At 38.9% G+C, this 13,591-nt stretch overlaps 1 protein-coding gene across 2 annotated transcripts in view; it reads right to left on the bottom strand.

Annotated features, from left to right (window-relative positions):
- Snai2 (snail family transcriptional repressor 2) overlaps positions 1-6,483 on the bottom strand; it is a 6,886-nt gene extending 403 nt beyond the window's left edge. The window contains exons 1-5 of one of the 2 annotated variants that reach the window (XM_031363175.1): positions 6,204-6,439; positions 4,970-5,518; positions 3,464-4,091; positions 3,227-3,256; positions 693-739 (exon numbers count right to left, since the gene is read on the bottom strand). In XM_031363175.1, the coding sequence (XP_031219035.1) occupies positions 3,910-4,091; positions 4,970-5,518; positions 6,204-6,282 (810 nt within the window). In that variant the 5' untranslated portion in view covers positions 6,283-6,439 and the 3' untranslated portion in view covers positions 693-739; positions 3,227-3,256; positions 3,464-3,909. Of the gene's footprint in view, positions 1-692; positions 740-2,866; positions 4,092-4,969; positions 5,519-6,203 lie in introns of those variants that run through there. The other variant, XM_031363176.1, reaches the window with a different exon arrangement.
- Between the last annotated feature and the right edge of the window lie 7,108 nt (positions 6,484-13,591).

Genomic DNA, 13,591 nt, shown 5'->3' with positions numbered 1-13,591 from the left:
AAAAAAAAAAAAAAAAAGTCATCCTATTTGAAAATTGGCTCTTCCCTAGATGGCAGAGTATTCAAATTAACTTAGTTAAAATGTTTTCTACATCTAAACAGGGGCAACTCCCAAGATGTGGTTATGATCAAGAAAAGCCTTACATTCTTCAAACTTCTGATTATTTCTTTACACCAAAATGTCCACATTTTAGTGGGGGAAGACATGGCTGTTTAGCTTGAAAGACTTTTCAGTCTGGACAGATAAAAGCAGCTTGAGGAGTGTGGGTGTGGGAGGGAGTAGCAGTGGCCTTCAGAGGATGAAGTGTTAATGTAGAGAGGATGGAGACCAGCTGCTTTTCATCGCCACAGAGAACAACGCAGAGGAAATGGGCTCCCATGTGAGATGTCAGCCTGACATTTTGCTGTGTGGCCAGTAAGTAGGGCCTAGGCTGGAGCAGGGGCAGCCTGCAGAAAGTCTAAAAGAGGAGACTTTTCAAGATTGCTGATCTCCATAGCATAATTCTTGAATTATGATAGCTCCTAAATATGGCATTAAAACATTGTGTTTCAGGACAACACTATTGTCTTCCTTACCTAGTTCTATTTCAGACCCGTAATGTATATATCACTATGTTAAGTGTAGGTAAACAAGTTTCCTCACTTTCCATACTTGGAGGCTGAAAAATCTAGGTATGGATTTCTGTTCTGTACCTTGTCCTCTTTACGACCTCGGCGCCATTCTCAGTGGAGTCTTGTCCCTATATTGGTGAAATAGCAATACTCTTGTGTTGTTACTATGGCAAATCATACGCACAAGTGTATGTACTATACAGCATCAATAAGTACTATATTCATAGTAATAAACACATAGTAATGATTGAATAACAGCAGTAAGATTCCTGTAGAAACATTAGTGCCAGGGATCTTCAGTTTTTAATTTGTGGTGCTGAGTCTCTGTTAACATTTTGTGCTTTAAGAAACCAAGGTACAGTGTGATCCCAAATTCGCAGTAAGAATATAAAGTAAATGGAGGCAAGGATTTTCTTGAAAGTAATCATAACGCTTCACCAGTGAGGAAATATACTGAATTTCATTTGACTCTGTAAACTTTACTTCTCTTGGTTTTCTCAATCAGTTCATATACTATTATTAAAAGATGTTGCTAGTGCTATGCAGAGTTCTGAGAGACTCCATGCCAAAATGGCCCATGTGTTGAAAAAGAAAAATGTGCAGCAAGTTTGGGACTCAGTGCGTCCCCTACATGAGGAGAACAGAACAGAACATTTCAGAAGCTTTGTGGATCTTAGAAGAGCATGTACAAAGCCATAATAGGTATAAATTCTGGCGTATTTAAAGATTATTCTAATATCTACTGTTCCTTCAGAGCCATATTTTTCTAAAACCATAACATTTTAGTTAAGAATGAACTAGTAACAGTGAGAATATATTGCAAAAAAAATATTATTTTTCTTTCAGTGAGGAATTAAAGTAATAAACATATACTTCCCTTTAGAAGTTAGTTGCTTAAATTTTGGCACCAAGAATTTTATGCCTGTAGCTAACTGGTGACAGATGAAAACTGGGGTAGATCTAGCTCCTGAAACTGAGGTAGCCCCAAGAGCTTCAGCAGAGGCATGATTCATAGTTCCTGTTTGCAAGCTGGTCCTTGAGTTAGCTAGGCTGGAGACTCTCGAGTACTACGACACTATTTCTGTCCCAGTTGGCTTTCTAAAGTTACTTTATAGTGCTCCAGCGAAGGGATATCGCCTATTGCTTTACTCCCATAAATTGTTGTGTTAGATAATTTTGCCTTCGAGAACTATGGTCTGAGATATCCAAACAATTAAAAAGTGCTATTGTCAACTGGCATTTTTCATCAAATACATAGTAATTTTGTGCAAGGTTAAAACATAAATGAAAAGTACTCAGTGAGGCAAGCCCCAGCTCAGCGTTTATTATAGCTCCAGGCTGGTGCTCTATTCCTAGTATCTTTTGAGATATTAATGCCAGTTTTTGCCTGTACAACAAAAATAGTTAAAGAAAAATAAGGTTTTACAAGCTCTGAAATTGTCAGGTAATAGCAATGAAAATTACTTTCACTACAGCCTGCAAGATAGGATTCATATATATATATATATATATATATATATATATATATATATATATATATATATGCTCTAGTACCTAGCAAAGCTTCACTGACTTAGAGAACATTAGCTTGAATATAGAATGTATGATGAGATAATATTTTATGAAGCACATCCTGGGGTTGGGTGGAAGCTTGCTCAATTTGATCAGGTATCCAAAAAGGACACTTTAGATTTATAGTTTAACCCTAAGTTCATATATATATAATGAACTTAGTTCATATATATATAATGATATATATATATATGTATATATATATATATATATATATATCTTACATCACTACCAGTGGGGTTTTGTTCACAAGGCTTAATTTTCCAGTAATTTATGATAATTCTATTTCCTTCATTCAGACTTTTCATGTTTTCCTCACTTATCTTATTAAATTAGATTTTTTAAAGTCTTAAACTATTTCAATGATGTATAAAAAACAAAATGATTATAACTTGCTTTTACAAAGTAAGTAAAGTTAACACTAAAGTGCTTTGAAAAGTTTTTGACTATTAACTTGACTGTTAGTCCTCCAAATGCAGTTTTTGTTATAACTTGCAAAAAGTCACCATCATGATCTCTTGAATGTGATAGTGCCTTTAAAAAGGGAGTTTATTATAATCTAACATAAATTGATTCTTTATATGCTTAAAAATACCATTTATGTTTCTCATGTTAAAGCAAGAAATAAATGTGAGATAGTCAATATTAAAGCAATAAAGTTTTGAAAATAGTATATGAGTAACTACTTTTTAGTCAAAAATGTTTATTGTAAAAAAAGAGACTTTGAAAGTTACTTTTTTAAAAAGGACATTGATTTCACAAGTATTCTGGTTGAATATAAGCATGGCTATTAACCATACCTCACTTTCATACAGAGTTCATTCAGTTGTATAAAAATAAACACAAATTTACATCAGTTCTTCAACTACACAATTCATTAAAACAGGCACTTGGAGAGGCATTGTATTATTGCATCCATCATATGAATTTTCAAAAGTCTAAGTACATTACTGAATGTCTAAGCGACTCTTTTGCACATTTTCATTACTTTGTACTATGAAACACTAAAATTCTTTTATAAAAGAAAGACATGGGACACGCACCGGGAATGTTTGAAGTTGTCCTTCCCTCTTCTTCCAAGGCACACACATGGCAAAAATGAAACAAAACAAGAATACTTTAATACATTCTCGTGTTCTGTTCTTTTTCTTGTTTTTTTTTCTCTCTTAACAATAATAGTTTTAAAACATTGCAGGTAATCCAGAAAAGGCGTTCATTCGCTGATGACAACCAGGCATCATCCATCTGAGGAAGTAAACTTAGAGTACTTTATAAGGCACCTGAGATAGTGTCTGGCAGACTGTCTTCCTCTTGGAAACACTATTGCAATTCTGTTAAGAAGAAATACTGTTGCTTTGGTTGAAATGGTTTGGCAGCAGTGTAAATCTCTGCATTCTTTCTTAGTAAGAAAAGATGCAATGTGCTTTTCACTTCATCTTTAAAGAGAAAGATTCTTATCCTTTATCCTTGCAATTCAGCTGTCAGTAAATATAATTTTAAACTTCACATAGAACGAATTAACTTTAAGTATATAGATTCTGTTCTGTAGTGTCTGTGTGTGTGTGTGTGTGTGTGTGTGTGTGTGTGTGTGTGTGTGACTCTTTGGTGTTTTTATACATATTATTTGGTTGGTAAGCACATGAGAAAATGTCTTTGGACTTTCACTTGTCATTTGTCGCTGGAGTGAAGAAATGCATTCTGTTTGAGTAAACACCAGTTGCGCCACTCAGTGTGCCACACAGCAGCCAGACTCCTCGTGTTTATGCAGAAGCGACATTCTGGAGAAGGTTTTGGAGCAGTTTTTGCACTGGTATTTCTTTACATCTGAGTGGGTCTGCAGATGTGCCCTCAGGTTTGATCTGTCTGCAAAAGCTCTGTTGCAGTGAGGGCACGAGAAAGGCTTTTCCCCTGTTGGAGGTGGGGTAAGGGAAAATAAAAGACAGTCAGTTTTTTTTTTATAGGACACAAAATCAAATTATATTAATGAACAGCAACAGGAGTGTATCAGAAGAATAAGAATCACCATAGCTTGATCCTATCAGCCCCCAGTTATGTAGTTATATTCCTATTTGGCCTTTTAAAATGAAATTTTAAAATAGCAGCCAAACAGCTTCAGTTCTGCCAGACAGGCACACATTCAGAGTTAAGGGCTTTCTCTTGCTAAGGGTTTCTGCTTCAACAGGTGCAGCAATGATGAGCAGTTCCCTCCATTTCCAGTCTCCTCTTTCTGTGTGATGACTAAGGCTGGATAAATGCCATGATTTCCTGCATATGATTTTATGCTATGAGGTTTTTTTTTTTTTTTTTTTTTAAGATCAGCAACAAGAAAATGAAACAAAAACATACAGCTAGATCCAAATTAGTCCCATTTACCAAACTAGTCAAGAGTTGGCAGAATTTATAGCAAAAAAACATCACCAAAAGAACTATAGGAAGCCCCTCTGCCTGTTTATCAAGTCAACACTAGGAGCCAGGCATTTGTATTTACTGACTACCAGGGGGCAGTTCTGCAGAACACACACCAAGTACCTCAATCTTGCTTTCTAACTGATCTTTGAGACCAAATCTCCTGCATGAACCTTCCAAAGTCTAAATGCTGTTTACAATCCCTGGAGCAGAGGCCGGAATGGAGCACTTGCTGTCCTAACAAGCTTTTGAGCAGAAAACAGCTATCAGTGGTTCACCCTATGAAAAGCACCCCCTTTCAGGACCTTAAGACACCCCACAGACAGCTCCACGGCACCACTGTTTGAGCTGGACGGCATTGTTTTCTACATTTCTCTTACCAGTGTGAGTTCTAATGTGTCCTTGAAGCAGCCAGGGTCTGGAGAAAGCCTTGCCACAGATCTTGCAGACACAAGGCAATGTGTGGGTTCGGATGTGCATCTTCAGGGCACCCAGGCTCACATACTCCTTGTCACAGTATTTGCAGCTGAATGACTTCCTAGACTGGGCATCACAGTGCAGCTGCTTATGTTTGGCCAGCCCAGAGAAAGTAGAATAGGTCTTATTGCATAAATTGCACTGAAACTTCTCAGCTTCAATGGCGTGGGGGTCTGAAAGCTTGGGCTGCAGTCTCTCCTCTTCATCACTAATGGGACTTTCTGAACCACTGTGATCCTTGGATGAAGTGTCAGAGGAAGGTGGGGGGCTTACACGCCCCAAGGATGAGGAGTATCCAGTAAGAGGAGAAAGGCCACTGGCTAGAGGGGAGTGGAATGGAGTTGCCGACGAGGTCCATACAGCAATAGGGCTGTATGCTCCCGAGGTGAGGATCTCTGGTTTTGGTATGACAGGCATGGGGTAGCTCTCATAGAGATATGGGGAAATGATCACTGGAAGAAAGAAAAGGAAGGGAAGAAAAGAAAATTAAGGCTAAATGTTTAAAATATATATATATATGTACACAGTCTGAGAGCACGTAACAACATGCAGGAGACTCCGTAGGACACTGTAATGAAGACAGCCTCACTCACAAGGACACACATAAAAAGAAAATCTTCCCTTCACCTGGACTCACTGTCCTTGTGCAGGCTGACAGTTGTCCTGACTGTTGCTAACCTTCATCCTGGACTAGCCTTGCTGTCCCAAGTTGGAACGAAGAACTAGACACTATTTTAAAACTTTTGTAAAGTTGCTTTTCATTTTATGCATGGGCTATTCTAGCTGTACCATGCCTGTGGGGGTAATGGCATGCACGAATCCAGCTGCTTTCCCAAGTGTTTGGCTCCAGGAGGTAACTGCTCAGGCGAGGGGAAGGGTGCGCTCACGTCCGTGCACTCCTTTCGCTTACACACACAGGCTCCGAGAACTATACTGCACGACCGGAAGAAGGCTTTCCTTGTCAGCAAAGATCTCAATGGTTTTGAATTAAAACTTAACCTAAGTAATCAAGAGACTGCAAGGAGAGTTTTAGCACAGCACTGAAAGGAAAGCAGGCCGGTGTGTACTCTGAGTAAAGCAACAGAACCCGCGGTTTAGTCGCGCACAGATTTGCAGAGCGCATTTTTTTTTTTTTACCTGTGTGTGTGTCCAGTTCGCTGTAGTTCGGCTTCTTGGAGGCGTTGAAATGTTTCTTGACCAGGAAGGAGCGCGGCATGGTGGCTGCGTGAGGGCGCGGGCGGATAACGGTCCAGGCGGCGGTCCTATAGCATCGCGGTGGCTCAGGTGCGGCGGGGGACAGGCAGGCGCCTCTGAAGTCACCCGGCTCCCTGCCCGACTGAGTTCCTCTGGGCGGGGAGGTGTTTTCTCCGTGGCTTTTGCTAGAAGCAACCAATCACAACCAAGAGGTTCAGATTTCAGCTCCTCCTTCTGGAACAGCTGTGAATACAGGGGACTCTGTTGTCAGACTAAATTTTTCTGGTTCAAAATGGGCTGTTCATGGCATTTCGGTGGAGGCTCAAAATACATTAAATGTTTTCAAGAAAGGAAATCTCGGTTCTTGAGCACTGCGGGAACGTGTTTCCGCTAGCTGACCGACTGCGACCTGGCTTCCAGATGTGGGCAGTGCCCGGCAAGGCGAGGGCGGGAAGGAAGGGCGGCCCTCGGGACCGGGACCGCGCAGCCCCTAGTGGCCAGAGAGTCTATATTTGGAAGTAGCGTCTGGAGGGGGTTTATTGCACACAAGCAGCTGTAGGCCCTGGCTTTTGGGAAAGGAAGGTAAAGGCTCCCCGCAGCTGCCACAGCAGGTCTAGGGCGGCGTGCCAGAAAGTTAACTTGCTGATCGCCGCGTTAGACACTTGAAAGTAATGCCTTACAGCCTACCCCAGGAACTGGAAGAGTGTAAAGATAAAAGGGAAGGCTGGTGTTGCTCCGACAATAGGCAAACTGGAAGAAGTATGGAAAGTTCTGATGAAGACATGTGACAAGACTTCCTCCCTTTGTAGCACATGGTATTTTAGTGAAAGAAGAAAAAAAACGCATTTATGACTCTCTACTGACAATTCTTAAATAGAATCTGCCGTTACTTAGTGGTGTTTTCTTCAACAGCCTCTCCCTTCCTCACACCACATTCCTGGTTTGCATTAAAAGGTGAGAAAGGATTCTTTTGCCATGTTATTTGACTGGCAGTCTAGGTAGTCCAGTAGATCACTTCACTTGCATTTGCACATAGGGATAGGTGTAAAAATACTCCGAAAACGATTAACTTTAAAACTGCAGTTTTTACTGCGCTCACAGGCAACTCTGTTTATTTCAATCTTACACTGACTCTTCCCAACAAAACTGCAGAATCCAATTCCCCCACCTCCCCACCCCCAGACAACTAATTTTTTTCCTAACAGGTGCTGGAAGAAAACAGCGGAAACAGAATACCACCAGCGATGTTGAGACTTGCAAGAGAAAAGTGCATTGTCAAGCAGCATAACTTCTTAATCTGGGGATGAGAAAATGGGCGTGTGAGCGGGGGAGGGGGAAACCCACAGACTTCCTGGGTTAATTTCAATGATTCCTCTTTCTCTTTACAATAGTCACTGATTTAAATGTCAAATACAGAAAGGAATTTATATGAATCCTTATACTAAGGGAACTGAATCTGCAGGAGACCGGAAAACAAGAAAATGTATTAGATTTCTTCCCAAGCTACCATAAGTACGAATCAGAGCTGGAGTCTGAGCTGACCCATTTCTAGTGGGTTGCTCCGATTCAGGCACCTGCTCTCTAGGGCAAGAATTCTTGCCCCTTCCACCTAATTTCCAGTAAACACACCATTTTTTAGAGATCTAATATTGAAAGAGAGCACAAAGTCACATGACAACAGGGAATGCAGAGGATGGTTAAGTATTTATGTACTCATAACTAGAACACAAAGATAACCTGCTAAAGTGAGTTGCTGCAGTTTAAAAAATTATTAACGATTCATTGTGCTTTTAAAGAACCAGCGAATTTGAAACAGGGAAACCAGCCCCTTTGTGCTCAAGGACCCAGGGGTGGGTGCTAAATTACAGATTGCAGTCAAGGAGCCTGTATGTTCCAGATGTGCTAGCCAGTCCTGAGCTCAGCTAATCTGATTCATGCCTTACCTATGTGAAATGCATTCCACTGGCTACAGGAGAGAGTCCACCAGCTGATGATATAAATAGCATTAAACAGGAGCTCTGCTTGGGTACAACAGAGGACAATTGATAGTAAACCGATGTAATGAAAATGCAAGAATGGCTTTATCATAGCCAAGGCCAGCTGGGCGGACTCTGCTATAACAGCTTCTCCCTGCAGACTTCAATGGATTGGGGTGCAGCCTTTGGTCACTGACTGCAAGATTTTGTTTGTGCGGGGCAGGGATCTTTCCTTAGATAGCACAACATTTTAAATGCTTCTTTCCATATTCATATAAAAGGAGGGAAATAGACATAGAGACTGAGAGATAGACAGACATATACAGACATATACAGATAGATCGATGGATGGATAGATAGAGGTTAATGGCGGAGAAACTGGAGAGAAACTGATGTTCCATAATTAGGTAGGTTATAGAAATAACTTATAAGAGAGATATTTCTTGTAGAAGAGAACTCCAGCCAAGTCAAACTAGAGATGCCAGGTAAGTTAAATTAAGGAAGGCTAAACCTTAGACTTTAAAATGTAATCTAAGGAAAGAAAGACTCACAAACTCCTATGGCCTTTTTTAGTGGGCTTCATAACTTCTTTTCAGGTTTAAACCCATCGGGAGGTAACTTGACTTGTTTCCCATAAAACTGATTCCTGGATCTCATGGGACCCTAGAAAGTTCATACCATCTCATTTTTCTCATTCTCTCATTTCCTGTACTTTCTAGAGTAGCTGACCAGGATGATTTGAGTCTTTCCCACAAGACTTCCTGGATTCCTGGGGTATTTTTCCCTCCTGGCTCCAAGCAGGCTGGCTTCTTCTCTTCTCTTCTCTTCTCTTCTCTTCTCTTCCTTCTTTCTCTCCTTATTTTTTTCCAGGGAAGACATGGTCATGTTCTCCCAGCAGAGAAAAGCCTTTGCTGCAGTAGCTGGTATTTATACTATATACATATTTAGAAAGATAGTAGACGGAAGCTGTCTGCTATGTTAAAAAAATGAAGCCAATCTACTTCCAAGTGAAATACCTAGGCCATGAAGAAATGGGATATCCCATATAGTGCTGGGCCCATCTCTAAAATGAACCATAGTTCTTTGGAGGCACTGCATGTGGCAGGATCATTAATCCCTGTTGTGAACAATGTGAAGTGGTGAAAAGTCATTGTTTAGTCCATAGCATCTGGAGATTACTACAAAGTACTATTAATTTTAAAATATAATACTAGATAGGAACAAATCTCTATAAGAGCAATTGGAGCTTCACTGACAATGTTGTGATTTCCTTTGGGTTTTGCACATGTTTATGTGAATTTAGACATATATTTTCACTCCTCATTTTAATTCAACCCAGTCTCTGATAAAGTAAACTATCTCTTATTTGAAATTATAGAAATAACATTTTCTTCTAGTATCTGGGCTTCTCTATGTGAAATCATACTAATTACACATACTAATTAACTTTAGATTTAACTAGATAAATATTCTCTAGCATAAGAGGTAAAGTTAGCAGAATCCTGTTGCCATACAGTATTCTGCTTATGTACTTTGAATTTTATATTGAAGACTATCATTGCAATATGGAAAAAGTTACACACATACACAGAGAGAGAGAGAGACAGAGAGAGAGAGATAGACAGACACAGAGACAGAGACAGAGACAGAGATTATGTTTTTTCTATCATTAAAATTAGATGTGTGTGTGTGTGCATGCATGCACATACATGCATTTTAGTTGACACAAACTTCTGTGTGTGTGTGCACTCTTGCACCTATTGAATTTGGAATAACAAACAGTACCAATAAAAAAATGTTGTCAGGATATCATCCCCTGGTTAGGGATTTTTCTTATCAATTCTTGTGCATTCACTAGACTCTTATCTACTAACTTTGTCTGTCTCTCGGGAGTGAGCAGGAATACTACTAGTTGAGTAAATACCTGTACATTTGGTCAGCACTATTCAAGATCTTTTAAATAGGGAGTCTTCTTTAACTTGAGAAAAACATTTTAATAGGGTATTTTCTGCTACTCATCTGTATTTACCCCCTTTTTCCTCTTGTAGAGTGTGATGGTTTCCTTTCCTGTTGGGTAGAGACAATGTGAATAGCCTTTCACCTCTAGCTCACCTCTTTAGTGTTTGGTTTATACTTCTGCAGAGTAATGATGATGCTAACTAGCCAATCAACAAGAAAGTTTGGAAATGTTCTACCTGCCTGTATTTTATACACGGGCTCGGAGATGTGTGGTTGCAGAGAGACACCTATTGGTCAGCTTTGGAAGTGATAGCGTTTTCTTTTCTTTTCTCTAACTTCTTGATAGCATCTGCCACCTAGTGGAAAATAGATTGACATGACTGTACATTAAACATCCTACTTTTTAAATCACTACAATTTTAAATAAATATTACTTGTTTTAAATTTATTCATATGCTCCTAACTTTAAAATTCACCATGTGACATTACACCAAGTACTTTATAACTGAACATAGTTTTGGCATGATCAGACATGGGAAATATTTTTATTTTTATTTTTGAGTCAGCTTCTCACTATATACCTCTGGCTGGCTTTGGACACAATAGGTAAAAATCTGCCTGCGTCTACCTCCCAAGTATTTGGATTAATGGCATGTACCACCACATGTAGCTATGAAGAATGAAGGTAACAGGTTCCCATAAAGACCCATAAAGCATTTCAAGATAGGCATCCATACCCAAAATCTAGAAGGGGATGAAGTAATAGACATAGAGTTGTTTTCAACCCTTGTCTCTTTTCCAGCTTAGCTCAGCTCCAATATAGTGCCATGAAATGGAGCTAGACAACACTCAGTTCTACAGGATCATGTGATCATGGATAGTGCTAAGAATAGCCCTTTTTGTGTGTATAGATTTGCTTTTATTTTTTTTTTTTTATTTTTGTGTCTGCATGGAAGTATGTGCTCTTAAGTACAGGTGTCTGTTGAGGCCAGAAGAGAATGACAAGTTCTCTAGAGCTTATAGAGGGTTATGAGTCACCCATCATGGATACTGGAGTGGAACTTAGGTCTTCTGTAAGAATAGTAAGTTCTGTGAGCAACTGGTCCTTCTCTGCAGCCCCAGATAGTTAGTGTGAACTTGCCAAGACACCACACATTTTATATGCATTATTTTAGTGATCATCTCTCCAATTGTTAAACCTATAAAATAGATATTGTCCTTGACTTTAGAAGAAGAAATGAAGTCACAAATTGTCTTCATCAAATCACACTGATATTAAGCAATGAGTGTAACTTTATTCATTCCTTGACATTTTCATAAAATGTATCTTAATCTTATTCACCCTCCACTTCTTCTCTCTAACTCATCCATAACACATCTCCTTCCTGACTTCATTTCCTTTTTGGTTTTTTGTTTGTTCATGGTTTTTTTTTTCTTTAAATCCATGGAGTTCAATTACTTCTACCCATTTGTGTGGCCATCCACCAGGGAATATAGAGCCAACTGGTTATTTCTACAGAAAAGTGAATTTCACTGTCCCTAGTAATTATCAGCTCTCCATAACGAGCTTCCATACTAAAATTTTAACCAGCTTGATCTTGTAGAGGTTTCATGCAGGTAACCATAGCTACTGTGAGCCATGTATGCAACAATTATGTTAAATGCATCATTTTAAGCACTTCTCTCTATCCTTCAATGCTTACATTCTTTTTTATATCTCTACCTCATTGTTTCCTGAGCCTTGGAAATAGGTTGATACAGATGTTCCTGGAAGAACACTCACAATTGTTGTTGACCATCTCAATATTTTGACCAGTTTTTAGTCTCTGCATTAACCATTGACTAAAGCAACTAGAAACTTCTATGACCATAGGTAAAAGCAGCATAACTCTATGGTTGAAGACATTCAAAAAAGACTATGACAACATGACAAGTTATCAAAATAACATCAATAGGTTTTTCCCTAGCTATGTTTTTCTTACCTTGTTTGCAGTACTTGTTATGGATTCCCTGCCTGTAGAACAGTTTGAATTCCAATCTAGTGAGTGTTTGGTAACCCTCATATACAGTCTTGTCACTATTGCATTAATAAGGACCTCTTACCTGAGAGGTTGTTTTATAGCATGAGTGGTAAAAGCATTGTTTTTTGTTTGGTTGGTTGTTTTATTTGCTTTGTTTCCCAGTAGCCTACATAGCACCTTTCAGAACTAGGAAATATAACCTACAACTTACGGTCAGTTACAACTAGATTTCCTTAGCACTGGAATCAGCACATCTGGTGTCTTCTCTCTAGCTGTGATAGACAAGACAGACTAATGGAACAGCTTGTATTAGTTTGGATATTTCTGGAGCTTCCTTGATCAATAACTCATGGGGAGGAACCCTGAGCCTAGTACTGTGATTTTCACTTAATAATGCATATCTTCTGGAAGCAATATTGTCTATCCATTAAGGGGCCCTCTGGTCAAACTCCTGCTCTTTTAAATGTAGTTTTAATTAGCATATGAACTAATGGGGTTTCCCTTCATATACCTCTAGTTTCAGTTAGCTCACTTCCCAGTCCTCTTTAGCTTAATCTGGTATCACTTTCCCTTCTTAAATCTTTCATCCCAACATTCCCTGCTTTATTCAAACTATTCCATAGTAATAAAGAGAACCGTAGTAATAAAAACAACATAATACTGGTACAAAAATGTGTGTAGTACCTTTTTTAAATCAGTGCCAATTTTCTGTATTTATTACTGTATGATTATTATAATAGAGGTAAATCATCCGACCCAATTTTAAAACAGTCTGAAAATGCAGAAAAATTCTCTCTCTCTCCCTTTCACATTTTTCTTTCCTTGGAATTGGAATATTGGATCTTTCATCCAACAGAGAAATGCACTACAGAGTTATAACATGAATTTGAAAAACTATTCTAGATTTACTAGGAAGTAGTATGTTCTTTTCTACTTTTCTATTTTCCTATTCTCAAAAATTTGTATTTGTATACCTTCAAGAGACCTTACTAGAGAACTCTTATGCCAACACATATATGTGAGTTAAACAAATGAAGGATAAACATGACAAAGAACAACTCATATTTTACCTTGAAAAGACAATGGTTAAAGATAATTTGTTACTAAACCTTTGGTTTCCTTACACTTTGTATTTTCTTAACACTGAATAACTTGAAGACATACATAGTTCATATTGCAGGAAATATTAAGAGAGCGGCATTTTCCTTCATTACACCAAGCTACTCTTACCCCCTGAGTCCTCACCAGCCAGTTTTTATCTTGTGAAGACTCTCTGACTCAGAGCTCCAAAATTTCTCCAATCAGCTCACTAAGTTCCCATGGTTGATACCATGCCAGCCCCATGCTTCAAAACCTCCGTGGCCTTTGTGGTGCA

This window comes from Mastomys coucha, unplaced genomic scaffold (genome assembly GCF_008632895.1).
Source record: "Mastomys coucha isolate ucsf_1 unplaced genomic scaffold, UCSF_Mcou_1 pScaffold12, whole genome shotgun sequence".
Lineage (NCBI taxonomy): Eukaryota > Metazoa > Chordata > Mammalia > Rodentia > Muridae > Mastomys > Mastomys coucha.
Note: the sequence above shows the minus strand (reverse complement) of the source record. Positions and strands in the feature narration are given on the sequence as shown.